Source organism: Passer domesticus, chromosome 10, assembly GCF_036417665.1.
Source record: "Passer domesticus isolate bPasDom1 chromosome 10, bPasDom1.hap1, whole genome shotgun sequence".
Taxonomy (NCBI): Eukaryota; Metazoa; Chordata; class Aves; order Passeriformes; family Passeridae; genus Passer; species Passer domesticus.
This window is the reverse complement of record NC_087483.1, coordinates 19330016-19352821: the sequence shown is the minus strand read 5'-3', so window position 1 is coordinate 19352821 and position 22806 is coordinate 19330016. Positions and strand designations below refer to the sequence as shown.

The 22806-nt window shown below is 36.6% G+C and overlaps 1 protein-coding gene and 1 long non-coding RNA gene across 5 annotated transcripts; one reads left to right on the top strand and one right to left on the bottom strand.

The window, feature by feature from the left end:
• Positions 1 to 180: 180 nt before the first annotated feature.
• On the top strand, positions 181 to 22016 carry DNAJC10 (DnaJ heat shock protein family (Hsp40) member C10). 3 transcript variants are annotated; one of them, XM_064434254.1, is made up of 23 exons: positions 181 to 540; positions 813 to 1171; positions 2785 to 2950; positions 4674 to 4724; positions 6006 to 6088; positions 6272 to 6403; positions 7309 to 7402; positions 7622 to 7699; positions 8894 to 8937; positions 9293 to 9430; positions 10703 to 10792; positions 11535 to 11648; positions 12416 to 12530; positions 14250 to 14377; positions 14638 to 14754; positions 15523 to 15624; positions 16649 to 16804; positions 17156 to 17289; positions 17739 to 17792; positions 18169 to 18316; positions 18796 to 18915; positions 20058 to 20174; positions 20443 to 22016. In XM_064434254.1, the coding sequence occupies exons 2-23, from the start codon at positions 971 to 973 to the stop codon at positions 20452 to 20454; spliced, it is 2394 nt and encodes a 797-aa protein (XP_064290324.1). In that variant the 5' UTR covers positions 181 to 540; positions 813 to 970; the 3' UTR covers positions 20455 to 22016. The 3 variants fall into 3 exon arrangements, with proteins under 3 accessions (XP_064290324.1, XP_064290326.1, XP_064290325.1); XM_064434256.1 differs by lacking the exon at positions 181 to 540 and adding an exon at positions 638 to 705; XM_064434255.1 differs by lacking the exon at positions 181 to 540 and having other exon boundaries at positions 712 to 1171.
• On the bottom strand, positions 1274 to 6248 carry LOC135308796 (uncharacterized). Of its 2 annotated transcripts, none has more exons than XR_010369170.1 (3): positions 5985 to 6248; positions 4807 to 4837; positions 1274 to 1656 (listed from the first exon to the last, which is right to left on the bottom strand). It is a non-coding gene; the product is annotated as an uncharacterized LOC135308796 (long non-coding RNA). The 2 variants fall into 2 exon arrangements; XR_010369169.1 differs by lacking the exon at positions 1274 to 1656 and adding an exon at positions 3875 to 4039.
• Positions 22017 to 22806: the final 790 nt, after the last annotated feature.

The following is a 22806-nucleotide window of genomic DNA, read 5'->3' as shown; positions in this document are numbered from 1 at the left end:
AGCGGGCGGCGGCAGCCGGGGCCGGCCCGGCTGAGGAAAGGGCGGGCCGGGGGCAGGCCGGGGGCGGGCCGGCGTGCCCGGAGGGAGCGGTCGGGAGGAGCCGAGCCCCCCGCCCGAGGCGGGCGCGGCGGCCACGTCAGCCGCGGAGCCGCCCCGCCCGCCTCCGGCCCAGAGCCGGATCCCGGATCCCGCCGCCCTTCCGCCGGCGCCGGGGAAAGGCGCTGCTGTCCCAGCCTGCCCCGCGCCCGGCCCGCTCGCACCGCCGGCTCCCGCAGCCCCGAGCCCGGAGCCAGCCCCGAGCCCGGAGCCGGCCCCGCTCCGCGCCGCGGGGAGGGCAGAGCGCGGCGGCCGCCCCGCCCCGGTGCCTCCCCGGCCCTCCCGCCGCAGCCCGGCCCCGCGGGGCTCCGACCTGTGCGCTCCCGGCGAGCGGCTCCTCCGCCCGGCTTTGTCTGCGAGGGGCGTCCGCAGCCTCCCTAGCGGGCAGCCCCCGGCCCGGAGCCACCGGCCCTCTGCGCGGAATGAGCCCCGGCGCTGCCGAAGGTGAGTACGAGCCCTCCTGCACCCGCCCCTTTAATGCGGTACAGGTGTGTGGCTTTTAGTGCCATTCGGCGAAGCTGTGCTTGGTTATCCCAATTAAGGTAACAATTAAGAGATGGTCTGCCACTTGTGTGGTTTTCAGAAGGAAGATAATTAGCCGTCCAGAAAGTTCAGTGCTCACGTGCAGTCCGCACAAGCTGATGGTGTGGTGCATTACCAACCTGTGTTTATTGAAGAGGTCGTATTTAATTGTTTTTTCTTCTGTCATCTTACAGGGTGTCTCCTTAGCAAGACTCGTGACATGAAGTAGAACAGGCGTTTTGAAGAGCTCTGCCATAAATACAGCTGTATCTCTGAATGTTGGCACATTTACTGGAGACTCTTCCCAAAGTCTGTTTGAATCAGAGCCTGTGAAATTTCCAAAAGCTTCATAATGGAGCTTTTAGCATCCAAAGGAGATTATATTAGGTATTTCAAAAGGTCTTTCTTGCTAGTTTTAGTATGTATAATAGTTCTTGTGTGCACTGATCAGGACTACTATAGTTTACTTGGAGTATCCAAAGAAGCGAGTAGTAGAGAAATACGACAAGCATTCAAAAAGCTGGCATTAAAGTTGCACCCTGATAAAAATCAGGTAAGTTACCTTTTTCACAAGTCAAAGATGTTGACTTAATGGATCTCAGTGTTTAAACAAAAAGCAATTTTAATTTATCAAAAATGTGTGTCTGTTGTTGGGAAGTAATCACCTGATAATACACTTTGACTCAGATTTTCTGCAGAGAAAATTTACAAAAAGTGGTTGAGTTGTCATATGTGGTTGTGTTGAATTTGGGCTGCATTAAATTTCCATAGTAAAAAGAGTCAAGATTCTTTAATTCTCACAGTTTTGTAACTAGAGGAAAACTTCTTTGTGTACGGTATTACCTTGTTGGTAAGCTGTTGAGTTTTCCTCTTTCCATTTTGTTTTGGGGCACTTGCTGTTTCCCTGCCCGAATCAAATAAGAACAGCCTGTTCTGAGACATCAGTCTCCAAGTATTAAATAGAACAAAACAGACATCCTGGGATAAGGAATATAAACAGACATCCAAGGGATAACAATGGAGGTTACTCTGCACTACCTGGAGAGAGAAGATTGGAATGGGTCAGTCTGTGCTAGTGTATTTCTCAAATACAAAGAAATCACTTTTAAACATCATCAGTTTTTCCTTTAAACTACTTGAAATAAGCAGAAATTCACAGGAAATAAAAGGGTTTAGAACTTTTTATGTACATCTGCATGGAGTCCCAAAAGACAGCAGTATTTCATATCAGCTCAGGGCCTGCCTTCACTGACCACACTGGAGCCTCTGACAGAGCTCAGTGAGAAAGCCAAATGTCAGTAAAGTTAGGAATGCCAACTTGTAGCCATGAAATGAAAGTTTTCTCTGCTGACACTTTCAAAATAATGGCCTTTGGGGTCAGATTTTGTTGTTTCTGAACCTGCAAATACTACTAAAGATTTTTCAACAGGTCATTTTCCACCTTAGCAATGATATATAGAAGATGAGCCCATTAGACACATTCCATAATGGTAATTAATTTCCTGTGTATCTAGCGAAAACAAAAATCTTAAGAAGTGTCTTTTAAATGAAATGTGTAAGCAGAAGTTAAAAGGGCGGGACTGTGTGGCACATTTTGCACACCACTGTTACACTGCACCTGTGCAGATCCCAAACTTGGATTCAAAATATGTCTGCAGATTTTTCACCATTCTAATTCCCAAGCTACCTAGAACAAAAATGCTTTTTAAATAAAAGGAGGAGGCATCAGTCTACACTGTCAAGACCAGAAGGGATGAATCTGTCTCTAGCAGAGCTTTTGAACTGGTCAAGTAGGGATTCTAGGGGAATGGAAAAAATTATGGAGGAAATGGTATGTCTTCATTCTTGAGTATTTTTTAAAATTCCACTGAAGAGAGAGCTGAAAAAATAGGGTTCACTGGAGAGTGTTACAGCCTCCTACCAGTTCACTTTGTGTTTCAGTTGGTACTTTAGTGAGGATGGAAGAAATAAGAGGACACATCTGGCTTCAGGAAAGGAAAAGGTTACTGTAGTTTGATTTGAGATCATAGTGCAATGTTTGCTTCCGTCACAACTGACATCCTTAGCAAGCAACTAAAAATATTTCCAAAGATAATTTTCTCAGAATTATATGCACTATATGGTTAATTAATTAATTAATTACTAATTCTAATTTTCCTTCCATAGAATGATCCAAATGCACATGAAAATTTTTTGAAAATAAATAGAGCATATGAAGTACTTAAAGATGAAGATCTGCGGAAGAAGTATGATAAATACGGGGAGAAGGGTCTTGAGGATCAGCAGCAGGGAGGCCGTTACGAGAGCTGGCACTTCTATCGCTATGATTTTGGTAAGTTATGATGTGTGTTTGTGATTTGCTTAAAACAGGCACAAGGAAATGCCATATTCAGATCTATATCCGAGCTTTTTACATGTTTCTTATGTACTCTCTCCAGATTTCTGTCTGTTCTGTAGCTGTCAGTTTCTCTCTGCTGGCCCAGTATTTTATTTACCCTGTTAATGGCTACCCAAAGATGCAATCTATTTACCTAGCCTTTTGTTCCTGCTGCTTGCCATTTTATAGGTCATCTGACTTCTTGTTTATTTTTTTAAAGTGCAAAGATTTTCTTTCACTTAAATGTCAGTGTTAATATTTCATCAGGATTCTTTTTAACTTTTTAATGCAGGAAGAACTTCAGGGGGATTTTGAGAGGCAATTTTTGCACTGTCAAGCCTATTTGATATGCAGTTATACAATTAGACATCAGTAAAGAGGTAGCAGAAACTGAAAAAAAAGAACAGAATAATACCTAAAATGATCTTGACACAAGTTACTTAATGTCTGTCTCAACAAATTTTAGATAGTTGTAGGGAAAGGCTGCAATGAATGATTCTCAGAGCTGTTGCAACAGTAGTAAACTACAGCAGGGAGCTGAGGAACATAGTTGGGTTGGGATGAAAGAATCAGCTGAAAGGAGCCTCTACCTTGGCAACAATTTTTTCCTAGTGTTGTTTGATTTAATATGTCCCAATCTCTAAGAAATTAATGTCTGTGCAGATTGAAATTGAATAAACCAGTGGCACAAGTATCACAGGAAAATATGGAAATTAGCCTGAAACTTCCTCAGATTTAAATTTTATCTCCCTGAAGTTTCACTGCTTGATTGAGAAACAAAATCCTGAAATGTCCATTAATCAGTGATTTAGGGAGCATCTATTTTTATATTTTATGTGTGTGTATGTATATAAAAGTATAGCTTTATATATATTTATATGTATGGATGAGCATATATACTATATTACGTGAGATATAAATGGAAAGTAACATAAAAAGTACCTTGTCACCTGTAGATATTAATTTCTCTCATTATTTATTTGCATTTGATCCTTGTGTACTTCAGGTGAAATGGCATCTCACCGTGTTAGGTACTGTAAAAATCTGCAACCATAGTAGCATAATGTGATGCTCTTTAATAGCATTTTTGGTACTCTGCACTGCCTTTCTTGTGTAGTTGAAGTAGTGGAGTGTTTTGTAGTGATGCCCTAGGTAGGACTGGTTAGTTTTGTCTTCCTTATCTCTGTTCTACCGACTTCATTCCACTGCATTCACACACACACGTTGTTAGCAGAAAAGCCTGTGGCTGGAAACACCTTTTGGTCGAAATGTTTGGGTAGCCAGAGGCTGAGAAAGTGTGGAAGTTTCTGGACATTACATACAGCTCTCAGTGAGAGCTGAGGCTTCTTGGATTTTAATCTGACAGCTGGATAATGTTATTTCTAACATAATTTCTCTTGCCATATCAGCAGTATTTCAAATTTCTGCTGGCTTCATGGTTGGTTACTAAATTATCTAAAGAATGTTTTGATAGTGGCTGTGATAGCGTGAGAGGGACAGAGCTAGCAAGAGGTTAAACTCAGGGTCCATCGTGCTAAACAAGGGCAGCATTTTTGAAAAACCTCTTTGCCAGCTTAGTATTTCAACTTAAATCTACTGTCTTCTCTTGTGCATAAGATGATAGTTTGTTTGTTTTAAAGGTGGAAAAATAAAAGCAATTGTTGGGTTTTTTTAATAGGTATTTATGATGATGATCCTGAAATTATAACATTGGATAGAGGAGAATTTGGTAAGTTCTTTAAATAAATAGACATGACAACCCAAAGTACAATTTTTACATATTGAGCTGTGTCTTGGTAGGCTTTTCTTACCTGTCTTCACAAACGCATGTTGGAGCATCATCTTCACATGAGAAAACAAACAACAAAAGAAAAAACCTTAATGCTTCCTGTTAAATACTAGATGGAAAATCAATCAATATCAATAAACAGCTTCATTAAGTTTTAGAGCTATTTTGTGAGGTCTGTAAAAGGAAATTATTTGAATTAAAATTTTGTTACTCCTAATTTATCATCACTGTTTCTCTTGTATAAAAACACACTTGATAGAACTTTTCTAATATATTTTTTTCTGTGAAATCCAGTCAGTTGTGTGTAGTTGAAAACCAGAAGGTGATACCAGATGCTAAAAACACAGCTAGGGAGAACAAGGTGTGGAAAGATAACAGTTTCTATGTGAATATTGTCGAGGGTTTTTTTCTTTTAAAATTACAACTAAGTTGTTTGTAACTAAGAGAGGCTAGAGTAAAAATACTGGATTTTGTGTGAGTCCGGTTTCCTGTGTGCAAGATTGGACATACATGCTGAATTAGTCTTGTAAACTGTTCTAAGAGAAGACCCTCATGATGCTTTCCCTGAGACCACAGTCTTGCGTTGGTTAATCTGTTTGTAGGGCTTAATTGTCTTTTTTGTGAGGATATTTTAATACAGGCAAATGAAGGTTACAAAATCCACTACATGAAAATTGGACAGGCTAAAAGCCAAATAATTAAAGCTGATAACTGCCCTTTTTGTATATTTTGTTGCTGTTGTTTGCTTTCATAAGCAAGGTAATTTATGTTTCCATTGACTTTTCTAGTAATTATATTAACTTGGATTTTTAAATTATATTAGACATGATTTCTTCATAAAAATACTGCCAGGTGAGACTCACTAAATACCTAAAGTAATATAAAGAAATGGAAAATTCTAGTGGGTAAAAAGCTTATAGAATTTGTCTTTTGTAACTAGACTTACACTATGACACATTTCAGCTAGAATAATCTGTAGACAGTACTTTTTTTCTTAATTAATAGAACAAGTGCTGAAAGTCAGGGTGCTGATACCTTCCGAAATAGGATTTCTATGCACCTGCCTACAACAGCATGTTCATCTCAGTTACTGTTACTGTGCCTGACATTAAATACTTCATATAGCTTTTGGGGAATACAGTATAGCAAAAGTGTACATCCTGGATGTAACTACATTGCAGATGTGCATGATTTACTTACAATTTTCTTCTATCCATCTAGATGCTGCTGTTAACTCAGGAGAACTGTGGTTTGTGAATTTTTATTCTCCACGATGCTCCCACTGCCATGATTTAGCACCTACGGTACGTAAACCAAGTAAATGAACTCTGAAAAGTCATTGGTTTTATAGCATAAAACTTAATGAAGTAGATTTTTACACTGAGGCTGAAACCAAACAAAATTCAAAATGCCAGAAATAAAACATGTGCTCATTTTTCATTATATCTTTATAGGAAAATAGCCTCTTTTTTGACTTTTTTTTTTAGTGGAGGGAGTTTGCTAAGGAGCTGGATGGAGTGATACGCATTGGAGCTGTGAACTGTGGAGATAACAGAATGCTCTGTCGAATTAAAGGGATTAACAGTTACCCCAGTCTGTACATTTTCAAAACTGGAATGGTGAGTGATTAGACTTCAAGTGTTGTTAGATTGAAATCTGGAGAAGTGTTTCTTTAATACTTGTTCAGTCAGAGATATTTTTTTATAAAGATCTTCCTTTATATAATGTTACTTCCTTTAGTGATAAATGTAACTTTTTCTTTACCTTGGTCAAATTATTTTACAAAGTTAACATCAAAAAATGTATTTCTCAATATATATAATTTATATTTTATCTATTTATATTATTTGAAATAAATGCTAATATATTTCTACAATTGTTTTTCTGAATAATTTTTCTGTGCAACATATCACTTCTGATTGGGAAGCTGCTGTCAGCAGAGGTGCTGTAGCTAAGCAAAAAGTCTCCTTGAACAGTTTCTCTTATAGTGTTCTAAAGGACTTTTCAAGTACAAAGCATAGTCAGTAGTTTTGAGTCTGAAATAATATGACCATATGCCTAAAGAAACTTGGAAATTGCTTCTGCAAGATTCCCTCCATGCTACCTGCATGATGTGTGTCACTCTTTATAGCTGCTTGCTAAGTTGTGGTGCTGAGGTGGTGTACAAAGTGCACTTGAATAGATGGGTACATTTTGACAATGATACGTTTTAAGAGGTTGAATGCTAAATGGAGTGATGTAAGCAATTTTTATTTAAATAGAAATACAATCATTGGGAGTTAGTGTTTCTAAGACTAAATTATCCTCATGTTGCAGCGTTTGTAAAGAAATCGCATTATAAAATTTAATTTAAGGTTAAATTTCAAACATTCTGATGGGGAGGGATAGAACAGTTATGGTAGTAGTAGGAGTTGGTCCTGCAGTTGCTTAAGTACTCTTAGAAGAACATAGTAGGTTTTGGGATGGGGTTATTTGTCTTTTTTTTTTTCTTAATTGTATAAACTTTACTTTTTGTCTTCTATAGCAACCAGTGAAATATTATGGAGACAGGTCAAAAGAGAGCTTAAAGAACTTTGCCATGCAGTATGTTACAAGCACAGTCACTGAGTTATGGGCAGGTAATGTTCACGTGTTTGGCTTGGGGGGCTGTTGTTGAAATTGTTTTTACTTTATAAAATGGAGCAGAAACTATGCATATGACTGAATCTGTCAACTATTGCTACGTCTTCTTTTTGAGAATAAAAATAGTTCATGTAATTTGTTAATACAAATATAAAACCTTGTTTCGTGGTCATGTTTAACTAGTCGCAAACTGATGCAAATTGCTTCACTCTTAGGAAATTTTGTAAATGCTATTGAAACTTCATTTGCATCTGGTGTTGGTTGGCTGATCACCTTCTGTGCTGAACGTGGGGGTATGTACATTAAATACTTTTTAAATAATGTGACAAAAAAGGACTTCTGTTGATAGCAGTGTAATCCCTTTTGCTGCTAAAAAACATCTTAGGTCACCACAGTATTGGCCTGTGGGTCATTTAAGCTCTGTTAAAAGCAGTGTGACAAAAGGGACATTACAGAAGCACAATAACATAATATTTCCATTAATGTCGTGTAAGTCATTAAAGCAGCACTGGAGTGTAACCCATCAGGAGGGGAAGTGGCAGAAAAGGTTTCTCACTTCAGTTTCCAGCTCAGGTGACAGCCACTGCTAAGGTACGTGCCAGCTTCTCAGGATAGCTGAGTAGCAGAAAGGCTGTATCTCCCCCTTAACCACCAATATTACAATGTAGTGAGTAAGTTCCAAGTTAGGTTTGCACTCAGTAATTGGCTCTTACCACTGGTACCATCAGAGTAGTTTTTTGTAGCTGTTTGTCCCTAGTTTGTTTTTTTTTTTTTATCAGTACTGGATACAGTATATGAAAAGGTTACCTTGGTTAGCTGGCGGAGCTAAGTACATGCACTACACCTTGGACAAATAAAGACTTCTCAGCCTTATGAAGAGACCTTTGTTCTAAGAACTGAATAGCCAGAGCTTCAGTCTTGGATTTACATTTGTAAATAGCTCGATTTCAAGTTGCAGACATTTTGTTATTAATTTTTCAACTTTGTTTCAGTTAAGGAGAAGCTGATCCCTCTTATTTTTTAAAAAAAATCTGCATCCAAAGGCAACTATTCAAAGTCTGGATGGATAGTTGAAGCATATTATATATTTATAGTAGTGAATTATTATTTGTATTATAGAAAATTGATATATCTGTTGAAATATCATTCCAAGACTCTATGTAGATAGATTAATTTTTTTAAGTGATTTACAAATTTTAAAGGTCAGTCTTTACAGTAGAGAAAACAGTAAAATTGTTTAAATGAGAATTTTGTGTTGATGAAGCAAGAGAATGTTATTTGAGAGTTTTTTAACCTAGATTAGACAGTCATTAAGTGCTGATTATTAGATATGACAAGTCAGGAATACTGAATGAACAGCCAGGAAGCATGCCATTAGAAATGGTCAAGTATTTTGGGAGGAAAGGGGCAATTCTAAGCACGAGTCAATTTAGTGCATTAATAAGGTGAAGTTTTGTGTTTGTAAATAAGTAATTTTTGTTTTGCAGATTGCTTGAGTTACCAAACCCGCCTTAAGCTAGCTGGCATGTTGGTAAGCAGTGTTCCACTTTGAAAGCATTACCTGTTATATTTAAAACAAAATAACAGAAGTGAAAGCTTCAAATTGTAACTAAAACTCTCACTGAGTTTAGTAGAACCAAGATATCGCCTGTTAATTTTCAGAAGAATTCAATACTTTGCCTGAGTAGCTTTTGAAATAACAAACTTTAAGAATTTTATAAAATAAGGAGTAATATTATATAATAAATTACAGTGTTGTTTCTTTTAATTTTCTAAGTATTATAAATAATTGCCCATGTTGGTATTTTCAAAAGCATTTTTTGTACCTGAAATTTAAAAATACTTTTCTTTGGATTTGTTTTGTGTTGTTTTTTTCCTAATTACAGGAAGGTCTTGTTAATGTAGGCTGGATGGACTGTGGCACCCAGGGTGAGCTTTGTGATAATTTAGATGTCTCATCTAGTACTACTGCATACTTTCCACCTGGAGCCACCATAAATAACAAAGAGAAAGGAGGTGTTCTGGTATGACTTGCCTTTTATTATCTATTTAGATAAACAAAGTGATAACCATGCTAAAGAAATGTAAAATCTTTTCCAGACTGATGATACACAACTGAAAAGATGTTTTTTTCTCTTCTAAGCTGGTATGCTCTGCTGTGAGTTTATATCCCTGTGTGTGCTCAGGCAGTGATCCTGGAGGTGATTCCAGTTTGCTGGGAGAGTGAACAGCAGCCTGTGACTGTGCCTGGCCACTCCCCAGGAGCCTCCCTGAGCAGCTCTGGGAGTGCAGGGCTGGAAGTGCTCTGTCACTGGCCCAAAGCTGCTTCTAACACTGCTGGGCAAGCCTGGGAGTCTCTTCTCCCAAGTAAAAACTGATAGGACAAGAGGAAATGATCTCAAGCAAGGCAGGTTTAGATTGAGTATTAGCAAATCTTTCTTCAGCAGGAGGATTGTGAGGCCCAGAGGGATGTGGTTGAGTCACTATCCATGTGTAGATGTGGTTTAGAGTAGTGAACTTGGCAGCTGGTTACAGCTTGGACTCAATGATCTTAAAGGTCTTTTCCACCTAAATTATTCTGTGGTCTTTGATGTGCCCCTGATTTTTTAATTCCACAAATAATATACACCAGGTATCATAAGTTTGAGAAATGCTACCCTGACATGTGTGATAAAAGTACTCCTACAGTGTCTGTCAGTACAAATTTTACTGCTCGGTTCTGTTCTAAAATTGCAACCCACATTTGTATGGTAGTTTTAACTTCCCTAATTGATGGGAGACATTTCTGTTTGAAGCACGACTTGTTCCTTTATTGTCACTACTGTTACCTATATTTTTTAAAGGAGGAAAATAAATTGCAACCTACCTACTTTGAACCTTTTAACTTACCAACTCAGTTACTGATTCATATTACTTCCAAAATTTTACAAGTTAAGGAAACCTAAATATCTCTACAGTGCAGTTAAGGAAGGCTGTAAAACTAAATTGGAAATCCTGTAAATTTGATTGTTGGATTTGGTGTGAAATTTGAATTTCACACTCTTTGGTCTCTGTCTTGACAAAATACAATTTCTTGAGTTGAATATTGTAGGCAAGTGAGCTAAAAAGCAGTATTCTGAGAGTCATGTTTGTGAAATTACATGTATGAAAAAGAAGTTGATCAAATAAATATTATTAACTACATTCACCGTTTGATTGAAGGGAACAAATCAGAATAAATTCCCTGACACTTTGAGTACTAATCAGGTTGATGTTTGTATTTCCTTGTAATAAAGACAGGTAACTTTCTATCCTAGTTTCTTAACTCTTTGGATGCCAGAGAAATATATCAGGAAGTAATGAAGCATCTCCCAGACTTTGAAATCATCTCTGCAGCATCATTAGAGGTAATTTTTTTTTAAATATGCTAAGATTTCTTCAAATAATATATATTTATATTTTTATTATTTTCTGTGTTTGATAAATCCTGTTGACATAACAACTTAGCATTTAACTGAGTATTACTTCTTTTTTTTCTGTACCCAAAATAATTTAACACTGTTTGTCTACATTTGCTTCTGTTGTTTAGCAAAATAACAAAAATAAGGGAAGGAGATTTCATGGGAATATAGGAAATCACAGAAATTGCCATTGTAACTCACTGTGCAACTTCAGTTTTCTAGTAATTTTTTGAATCAAAGAGAATTGTAGAGAATTTTAGTTTAAGTGTGTTTCATTTGGGAATTTAGGAAAAAAAAAGAAAATACTTGTTAATCCATGATAATTTATGTATGAACTGAAATTCAGTCTTAAAAGTAGCTCATGTCTTGGAGGAAAAACAAAAGTAAACCTCTTTCCACACGTGTAGCTGCACACAGCAGCATAATTTCCAACAGGAAATCCACACAGAAACAACAACATTAGAGTGCAGCTTGCAGCCAGCTTGCTCTCAGATTTTTTCCACTTCCTTGATTATGATGCAGTAAAAGGAAGTTAGTGGAAGGACTGCATGAAAGAATTTGTTTAGTGGAGGTCTTTTGGAGATGAATAACTGGACGTTTGCCTTTATCAATCACAAAAGAATTTTACACATTGGTGTAGTTGGGATTAATTTTTTGTGGTTTTGTTGTTTTCTCCTGTGGTTTAAAGGACCGTCTGGCTCATCACCGGTGGCTGCTCTTCTTCCAGTTTGGGGAGGGGGATAAATCAAATGTGCAGGAATTTAAGAAACTGAAATTTTTACTGAAGGATGAGCATATTCAGGTAAGAGTGCTCACTCATCTAATGTTAAATGCTGTCTACATTCCAAGAACAAGTCATGGTTTTCATTGTTATTAGCTTTTACCAGCACATGCCACCTCTGGTACTGGAAGAGATATACTATCATATAGTAGATATGCAATGAAGTGTTTTATTTAAAGCAGTCACTTACATTTCCTGTACATTTTTAATAATTTAAAAGTAGAAAGAGATTATCTTTTAAATCTGCTCTGTCGTTGGAAATGTTGCTGCAGATCCCATTCAGTTAATAATTATAAATTAACATTCCAACATCAAATTTACATGTGTGGAACTATATTTTGATTATTCAGAAAACCCTGTGATCATGTTGATTATTTTCTTAATAAAAAAGAAACAGAGTTCAAACTTTGCAGTAAAGGCTGATGGATTATATTATTCCATAAAGTTTGTATTTTTTAAATTCTTGCTTTGACTAGAAGAATTTTAATGTTACATTTATTTTAGGTGTCTTCTTGCTTCCTTGCTGTTATATTTGGAGGGGGGTAAAAGAGAATTCTTTAAATTTTTATTCCCATTTTGGCCTTTAAATTAAAAATTAGCAAGCAACCTGATATAGTTATGCTAGTTTTCCTTGAACATCAATTTTTCTTAAGATCTCACTTTATAAAAAAGGCTATCAGTTTTCCATATTTTTAGCTTTGTTTTCTAACTCTTACTTCCTTTTAAAATATGTTAATTGCTATGAATTAGGCTGCTTTAATTAAAATGGCATTGTCTGTTAAATATAGGTTGGGAAGTTTGACTGTCTTTCCTCACCAACCATCTGCAACAAACTATATGTTTATCAGCCTTGTTTAGCAGTCTTCAAAGGAAAAGGAACTGGAGATTATGAAATTCATCATGGTAAGGGAAACTTTGGCAAGTTTAAATCATGACCTAATCCCTTTGAGATGACAAAATCTTTGGCAAACCACGTTTTTTTCCCAAAGAACAGTTTTGTAGCTTTAATATCTGCTATCTTTCCTCTGACCATAATGTAGCCTCACACAACCTATTTGTAATTTCCTTTGGGTTTCTTTTTTCTGTTTTTCCTGGGTAAGCAGTCATCAGATGCTGAGGGATGTAGTTTGTCTTTGCAGTCTGTTTCAACATCATTTGCATAATGACATACAAATGAAATCTCTGAAGCTGATCAGGACAGCTTTTGCTTGGGCAGGATAACCAAAGAGTGTTGTAAGGCACACCCTTCAGAGAGGCCTGACATGCTGGTTACACATGCAGCCAGTTTGACAAACTTGGATTTGGTTTCATGTACCACTGTACTAATTCCATGCTTTGTTAACTTCTGTCCAAGATATTAAGACTTTTACCACTTCCTTTCATTTCCAATATCACAGTTTCCTTTCAGGAAAGGCTGGAACTGTGTTACTATTTACTGCTGAAAGGATTCAAAAATGCTGGTTGAAGAAGAAGAGAGCCTAAAGCCAAACTGTAGCTTGCAGGAACAGGTGTAGCTTCATCCAGAATGTGGCACAAGGCAGTTATGCAAGATGAAGTTCTCATTTTTCAGCCTCTGAGGTATTAGAAACAGCCTGCTAGGATTAAGTCAGAACCTCAGTACTGTTATAAACAGAAAAAGTGAAAAGTCTTTCACTGTTTAGAAAAGATTAGGCTTATCAAGGGGGAGAGATGATCCCACACATCTAATGCTTGGTATCTAAGGAAAAGCCTTATATATTTCCTGTATATACATTGCTGCAGAGAGGGCAATGAGAGCTCACATCCATGCAACATTTTTATAATGGTGTGGATTACAGTGGAAGAGAAGTACATTGGACTTCAGTGCATTTTTTTCTGAATGATTTGGTTTACTATTTAGAAAATAGATGGCATGTAGAACATTTACCAATAGCCGTCTCACTCCAGTCTTTATGAGAAAATAATCCTCAAATAAATCAGGCTTTTTTATATGCTCTGTTGAAGGGCTCCAACAGTTTAAAATCTAAGAACAGTAATAAATCTTGGTAAGTCATTGTGCAGTGACTTCAGAATTGGTTAACCTGAAATTCTTAGACAAACTCATTTCTGCTGACAAATATACAAAGGTTATGAAGAGACTGGATCTTTGCCCAGTGGTGCTGTGTGAGCAGTAATTTCAGTTACACCTAAATAGCTGTGATTAATCAGTATAATTTATTTTTCTTGAAGTTTTTACCTTGTCAATCCCTTTGCCATGTCAAGTGAATCTAGAATTGTACTTTTTAATTCCAACACAAGTAAGATGGTAAAATGACCAATAATACTGTCACAAAAAATTTCATTGTTTTGTTTGACAAAAATGTTTTGTCTTGGATAAAGTATTTATTTGGCTAATATTGGGTAACTGTCCAGTTTAATTTTTAGCCACATATCAACTATCAACCATAGTATGTCCTGCCTGTGCAGGTTTGGACAGTTTAACATTGTCCTCCTAAGAAAAAGCAACATGATTTTATGCTAAATTTACTTAAGCAGGCTGGGTTTAAAGATGAGACAAAGGAGCTCCTATTGCTTTCAAAGAGTTTTTTAATTACACCTCTTCTGGATAAAAATTAAATTTCCTTTCTACGTTGTTTTTTGAAGGAAAGAAGATCTTATATGACATTGTTGCATTTGCCAAAGAAAGTGTGAACTCCCATGTCATCACTCTGGGACCTCAGAATTTTCCTGACAAAGAAAAGGAGCCATGGCTGGTGGATTTCTTTGCACCGGTAAATATTTGATATCTATATGTTCCTTCTTCTAAAATCTGTTCTGTAACTATGTAACAAGGTACTAAGGAGTAGCTTGAAAGTGCCCTTCAGCATCATGAGAGAGTGTTCTAATTCCTCATTCCCTGGCAGCTCTAGTTCCTAACTGGGTTTTGTTTAGTGGGCTCTGTTGTCAAAGCAGCAGATTATTAATCTTGAATATTCTCCTGAGAACTACCTGTGGGAAAAGCAATTGCACTTACTTGCATTTTGTCTTCTAGTGGTGTCCTCCTTGTCGAGCCTTGTTACCAGAGCTGAGAAAAGCATCTAAACATCTTTATGGTCAGCTTAAATTTGGAACACTAGATTGTACTGTCCATGAAGGTCTTTGCAACATGGTAAGCTGCAGGAACTAAAGATAAAGAAATACAAATATAATCCTTTCAAACACTATTATTTTCTTTGAATTGGGGGTAGGAAGATATGGGCAGACAATGTTTGTCCTTTAACATTACTTTCCTGAAGGGCAGTAAATTGAACAGGCACTTGTATCATGATTTTTTTTAAAGAAGCAAACTATATAACCACTATAGATAATGTATTAATGTGGAACACAGGTCAGATTTTATTCTAATTTCATAGTGTTACTGGAAGACTTCAGAAGTCTCAGAATTTAATAATTCTGGGGGCTGGTATTAATGTCTGAAAATGCATGGAAAATGAGCAAAAAAGGACAAACTTTTTCAAGTTTTATTTAGATGTGTTCACCCACTGAGGAATTCAAATGATGGGAACTGACTGTTTGACTGTTCAATGGTAGACAATAGTTATTCACACAGTACAAACATTCCATGTGAGGACTGGGAATAGTTTTAAAGCTAAGGCTTAGGAGGCTCATGGATTAATTCTGTATTTGTGGACCATGGCAAAAGAATTACTGGCTGGTTTTTAAATTGAGAACAGACTATACCATCTCTGAATACAACTGGCACTTTCTCTGTACTGATTTGTTATGGTGTCAGATTCTCACCTGCATGTAAGCCTGAGCACTTGTACTGTACAAACTGAACAGATGAGCAGCTTGAGCCACCAGTACCAGGGACAGCTAGAGGCAAGTCCGAGAGCCTTAATCATTCTGTGCAATTTGTTATTGTCTGTTTTATCAGCATAACATTCGAGCTTACCCAACAACCGTTGTGTTCAATCAGTCTGATGTTCATGAGTATGAGGGACATCACTCAGCTGAGCAGATCTTGGAGTTTATAGAGGTATGTAAATGATAATGTTGGTTGCAGTTGTGTTCTATGCAGTTCATACACAAATACATTCTTCAGCTGGAAGATTCTAAGATTTTTTTTTTTAATTGGAGAAGGAAAATAAAAGGCAAAAAAACTTCGGGCAAGAAAAGTGATCCAGCAGCTGTCAGTCAGAGACTTGACAACTAATGGATTCATTTCCCTACTCTGTCACATAATTTATTTGAGATCATTAGCAAATAAAGAAAGATCCCTTCCAATGTGCAAAGTAATAGTAATGATTTCTGTCTTATGGAGAGGATAAATGAATTAATATTACATCACTTCCAACTTTTGAGGTGGAAATGCTTCACATACACACCTTGATATAGGAGGGGGTTCACATTTTTGTCAGTTAGTTTGCTGCTGTCCACATTTTTCAGCTATCCTTGAACTTTCTTAACTCACAGAACTCCAAATTACTGGTATTGATCACTGTTGATGCCAGAGTTCTGGCAACCAGCTTGTCTCCAGCATTCAGGTTCACTGCTATTTCCACAGGTTGTTTTTCACTTTTGGAAAGGACATTTCTCTCCAGGTAGCTCAGAAAAAGCATCTTCAAAAACACACATGCAGAAACAGGTGCAGATTAGTCTTTCACTTGGCATTCCGAGGCCCATAGTGCACTATAGGTATTCTTCTGCATTCCAGCTTAAATAGCATGGCTGGGTTTTGTAACACCTGTTTCTGCCAGATAAGCTGCATTTCTTGGTTTTTACCTTCTTTTGTTGAGAAAAGGCAGAAAACCTCCTTTTGGAGCCTGGATATTCTTTTTTTGTAGTTTTTCTCAACAAATTAGGCATATGATTTTTGGGTTGAAAGAATGTCTTTTGGTGCTTCTGTGCCTTTCAGTGGTGTGGAGTCTTCCCTACCAGAGAAGCAGGCAAATTTCACAGAACAGCCTCGAAATTTGGCACAGTCTGTTCGTACATGCTGGCCCTACATAGGGGATGCACTGTGCAACAAAGAGTTATGTCCATGAGCTGTCTTTCTTTAGGATCTTAGGAATCCATCGGTGGTGTCCCTAACACCAGAGACATTTGCTGAATTGGTTCAGAGAAGAAAGCGAGAGGAGATCTGGATGGTGGACTTCTACGCTCCCTGGTGTGGACCTTGTCAGGCCTTAATGCCAGAATGGAAGAAAATGGCCAGGGTAAGTCATATTCAAACACTTTTCTGCTTTTGCTCCTCTTCTGGGAAATTGCTGAGATGGCACAACTGCTTTCTTAAGAGAATTGTCAGATGAGAAGATTTAGAGTCCACTGCTGCCACCAAAAAGGCAATTCCTACCTGACAGTTTTGTATTGTTTCAAATAAAAAGCTCTTATTCAACTTTTTAAAAGCTTCAGTACACTGATACTATAGTCCAGTTTTTTATGTTGGTTACAAGTGTGTAAGGTCATTACACTGTTCTCTCATTTGCAAAAGTAATATTAAGTATTACTGAAATTGTAGTAGTATTGATTAACATATTTGATGGTAGGTTTTCTTCCTTCTTTTTCAGATGTTAAATGGATTAATCAGTGTAGGCAGTGTGGATTGTCAAAAATATTATTCTTTCTGTCACCAAGAAAGTGTTCGGGGCTATCCTGAAATCAGACTCTTTCCTCAAAAATCAAACATGGCTCATCAATATTAGTAAGTACATTGCTTCAGTTTGGGAAACATTCCATGATGTGAAACAAGACAAATACACCTCTTCTGTTGTATAGAAGAGGTTTATCACAGCTATTAAAATAGGATATTACTGTACTAGATACCATTGGCTTTGTTACTTCAAACTAGTGATTTTATTTTGCCATTTCATTTCAGTAATTCGAAATGACACAGAAGTCTTAAATTTTTATTTATTCTCTTAATTGTCTTGGTCTTCTAGTCCTTAATTTTATAGGTTTTAATTCTATCTGTGACAATTTTCATTCATTCAGGTTTGAAAACAGGGTAGAAATATACCCTAAAACAGATGCATTTACATCTTTATTTGATTATCACCACTCTTCAGAGTGGGTTCTTTATAAAGTTTTTTTCCAGAATCATTCAAACTACTGTGCAACTGGCTTTTTGTTTTTTCTTTGACATTTTTACAGTAGCTACAATGGATGGCACAGAGATGCCTATTCACTCAGAGGCTGGGCATTGGGGTAAGTTACTGCACTCACCTTTGTTCACAAGCTGCTTGCTGGGAGAAATAAATATTTAAATACTATGTAAATCAAGAACTAGAAACACTTGGTTATATGTATTGCTTAATTGATGATGTTGAAGTTTCTACATCTTTTCACTTACTGCTTTTAAAATTTGGAGAAATAGCATACTCCTTGCTGTCTACCCATCCATCTCCTGCAGACCATATTATTTTGTTTACCACATTTAAGAAGTTATTATCCTATAGTACAAAGTGTGAATAGGGATTTCCAGACTACTCATGTTTTCAATTTCAGAAGCTTTTCTTAAATGCAATTTGCATATTGTTTAACATTTTGAATGTATTATAATTGTTACTCTTCCTTTACACAGATATTTACCACAGGTGTCTGTAGATCTCACCCCTCAGAGTTTTACAGAAAAAGTTCTGAATGGGAAAGATCATTGGGTCATTGATTTCTATGCTCCTTGGTGTGGACCTTGCCAAAATTTTGCTCCTGAATTTGAGATGCTTGCAAGGGTATGTTTTTAAATGTACTGGCAGTTTGTTCTAATTGTAATGGTTAAAATCTTACTCATCAGCACTTTATTTCTTAGCAGTCATCCAAAAACCACAATACTTCCATGAGCCTCCTACTCATGGGGTGATGCCTACACTTCTAGGTGCCACTAGACAGTGGGTGTTGTCTCTTCCACAGACAGACACACAGACACCCTCTTTTGAGAACAGATTTCAACTTTTGATGCAGTGGTCTTTGGAGCTGGAGTGTGCTTTTGTGCTTTGGTCTGAATTCAAGTACAAGTGCTCTCTGGATACATAGAGAGACACCTGACACAAGGCTGACAGTCTGGGAAGCAAGCAAGCAACTACTCTGCAATATTTCAAAGATTTGAGCAAGATTTTTTTATTTTTAGCTGCACTGCTGGCTTATTCCACTTACTTGTTTATACTCACCCATGGAAACTTGTAGTTTGTTTCTAATAAATATTTCTTTTCAGGCTGTTAAAGGAAAAGTAAAAGCTGGAAAAGTAGACTGTCAGGCATATGGTCAGACCTGTCAGACTGCTGATATCAGAGCCTATCCTACTGTTAAGTTTTACCCCTACCAAGGAACAAAGGTAAAGTGTAACTGGTGAGCAGATATTGTGAGTAAATGTATTTCATTTCACCTTAAAACTATAGAGAATACTTCTATAACATATTAAAGTGAATTGTTTGTATATTACTGTGTCAACAAATAATCAAAAATACTTAAAATAGTAGGACAGTGACAAATTGCAAATTGATAGAACTAAATAGAAGTCGAATTTTAAGAGTAATTAAAATGCAGGCTTAACCAGAACTAGGGTTTAATATCCAAGGTCTTGGGTGACAAAATGTTTTTCAACCTTCACCAATTCCATCACCAACTACCCAAAAGCAGACGGTCTCTCTCTAAATGAAATATGGACAACTTCATTTTGGCTAAAGAGAAATATAATTAAATGTTGTTATTACATTGAAAGACCAATTTTGACATACAGTGTATTGTAAGACAGATAATTAATGAAAAAGATATGATTGTGTTGTCTCAAAAACAAAGCTTATCAAATTATTTCAGTTATCAGTGGGACTCTCAGATCAGCATTTCCTACTAACAGAGTAATAGTATAAATTAAAAATACAAAGAGTATTCAGATAGTTATAGGGAATTGCCTTTATTCTTGTAACACTAATAAATTTCAGAAATATTATGGTGACTTTTTCACTGTATTAATGCTGAAGAGAAAGTATTCAATGGTTTATGACAGAGAATTGACTTAACTTACTTTCCTTTTTTTTAACTAACTTTTTAATGGGAAGTTCTAGAAATCTTTCATCACACAATCCCACCAAATTCCATGGGATTTTCTGTGGTGAAGGGTAAAGACTTTCTAAGTCTTCAAATAGCCACCCACAGTGACAGATTTCACAGATTAAAAAGCGGCAGACTTTGTAAGAGCTGTCTAGCTTAAACACTCACCTCAATAAATGTGAGCAAATTGTAATTATTTCAGGTTTCTTCAAGGATCAGGACAAAATTAGCTGCTAGTTTTCAGAACTCACTAAGAGTGATTCTTAGTACAATGTAAATCAGCATTGTTTAAACAGAGACAAAAATATATCCATGAACTATAAATCAAGCTACCAAGGCCATTGTATTCTGCCCTGCTTTCCTCTTGAATTTTGTCTGAAAATTGTGTAACGTATTACCCATGTTGTATTTTTATTTTCTTTTAAGAAAAGTGTTCTTGGGGAATACATAGACAGCAGAGATGCAAAAGGTATAGCTGACCTTTTGAATGAAAAATTAGAAGCAATGGAAAAGAAAGAAAAAAGAAAAAAATCTAGAAATAAGGTAAGAACACTTACTGTGGAGCCTTTGCAAGACTTGCTGTAAATAATAACTATTTAAAATTATGTTAGTATTTGTTCTCTATCAATAGTATTAAATGCAAATTACAGAGGCAAGATTGGGTAGACTTAAGAAGATATTAACACACAGCTACTTAAGAAATGTTTGTCCAGTTGAAAAATTATTGTTATTGAAAACTTTAAAATCATATGAAAAAATATTTTTGTTTGTAGTTTCGGAGAAACTCCATTGTTTATTTTCTTGTCACTAGGATGAACTCTAACTGGTACTGAAGATAGATACAATTCAAAATATTCTGAAGCTGTGAAGATAGAAGACACCACAAGGAAAATATAAGGATAGTTACATCAGTGACAGGACAAGACACATGAAAACCAGATTGAGTTCACAGTCATACACAACTCGATGAGTTCTGTTAAACTGTGGGGAGATGAAAACATTTTGGTTTTGGTGGAGGCAATGTTTCTGCATGTCCCTCTTCTGATATACCAGCTACCTTCTTCCTGGCCAAACACTGGAGTTGACCAGAAATGTGGACTCTATCACTTCTGCCTACCCATTTAGTAGTTCCTTATATTTTTTCTGTCTCTTCTCAAATGCTTTTTGAATGTGGCACTCAGCCTGTGGCTGAATATGCACTCGAAGCACTCTGCAATGCAGAACATAATGACGGATTGTCTATTTGAAAGACAAACAGTTGTACCTGATGATTATTCTGCTTTGGGGTTGCATTATTGTCTAGTCAATGGTTAAGAAATAAAATCAAGAACTGCTAGGAGGATATGTTTGTTGAATTAAATTGCTCTTGCTCTCGAGTGGATTACCCTGTTGTGGCAGTGGTGATGCTACCTGGATGAACAGAACTTTGAAGAGCTTTAGTTGCTTGGTTTGGTTTTCGGATTGTGTTTATTTTTTTTTTTTAAGTAAGAAAGAAAAAAAAAAATTCAAATGTGGTATTAACTTTCAAAGTTTAAATTATGCAATAGAAGCATCTGGTTAAGTCATTAGATCATCACTTTTATCATTGTCTTGTTAAATATGAATGTATTCTGTGGGCATATTTAACCTCTTTTGGCATTACCACTTTCCCTTTCCCTGCAGACCTATTTTTACGTGTTTTTTTTTGTTTGTTTGTTTTTATATAATCTTCAGGCAAGCAGGAGAGCAAGTGCCTTCTTTAATTTAATAATAATGAACACTGTACATTGCAATGTCTCCTCGTACTTCTTACTAGAATTCCTGCTCTAAAGAGAAATATTTTTCAGAGCTTCTCCATAGACAAGAAAAATTACAGCAGATGACAAAATGTCTGCAAACAACTGTTTCATGATTTCAATCAAATGCTCCCTAGCACTTGACAGATGGAATTCCCTCCCTGCTCTCTATGTATTTAGACCTAGCATGACTGGTCAGTGTATTATGAGTATTACAAATTTGTAAATACATTGTTATTGACAAGTAACTTATTTCATGAAGAAGGCAGCAAGAAGTGAAGACATACAAGTAACTGAGACATTCAACTGTTTTCCCCCTATTCTCAGGGTTGCCTCTATTGATTTTTCATTTTTGCAGAGACTACTGCATCTATTTTTTAATAAAGTACATCTTCCTACATCCAAATTCAACTTCAAATTCAATCACAGTTAAAAATTAAAATTTTTAAAATAACTGTTTTGGTTAGTTTTTGCATATTACTAGAACTGCAGTTCCTGCCTTCTATGCTCTTCTTGGAGAATGAGGTCTAGGAAAAGTTTTGAAACATATTTAGGCTGGGGGGAAGAGAATTTAGTTTAAATATCAATAAAGTTCATTTTGAAGATATAATTCTGTGTCAATGTATTCTCTTTGTATCCAGATTTTCAAAGTGCTTAGAGACCAAATGGATGTGTATGGGTGGGGGAAAATAATCTTCCAAATTAGATGATGGAGGTTTCTAAGATTTTCCACGTTTTCATGGATTTTTTTATAAAAATACTTTAAATGTTCTATTATTTAAAGTTTTCAACAGGAAGGCACAGGAATTTACTCCATTTACTGAAACTTGGCACCTGAAAACAGTGATGTTCCACTCCCCAATACTTTCAGCCTTGGTCTTCTCTCTCTGCTAGAATTCAATACTAATTTTATATCCCCCTATAGTTAAAGCCACCACAATTTTGATAATAAACAGCTAAAGGTAAATCATCAACATGATACTAAGTACTTACCCCTAACACTGAACAGACTCCTCCTTTTACTGCCAACTTTATAGGATCTAATAGATTTCTCTAGCTGCCAACAGATATTAATTACAGTTAGTTCAGCAAAAAAGAAGAGTGTTTCCCAAACTAATGTATATGACCACTGTGTTCTGCAGACTGTTTCTTGACTAAGACCACAAGAGCCATATTGGTTAAAATTTGGTATGTATTCTGCAGAAGCCAACACTTCCTGTAAGAAAATGACTACTTAAATGTCAGAGTTTTAAGAAAACATTCTAGAGCCGAATTAAGTAGGGGTTGGGTTGTTGTAAAAACACATCAGTTCTGGTGAATTCTTACTGTACAGCTGAGATGACTTGGAAAATATAGCCTGAGGATACTCTGCTTTTTTAGGTCTTAATAGACAAAAAGCA

Excerpts from the sequence above, each read along its gene's own strand:
- DNAJC10 (XM_064434254.1), top strand. The coding sequence starts at position 971 with ATGGAGCTTTTAGCATCCAAAGGAGATTATATTAGGTATTTCAAAAGG. Across the intron at positions 6,089-6,271 it reads GCCATGATTTAGCACCTACG|TGGAGGGAGTTTGCTAAGGA; the intron begins GTACGTAAACCA and ends TTTTTTTTTTAG. Across the intron at positions 11,649-12,415 it reads TGAAGGATGAGCATATTCAG|GTTGGGAAGTTTGACTGTCT; the intron begins GTAAGAGTGCTC and ends TGTTAAATATAG.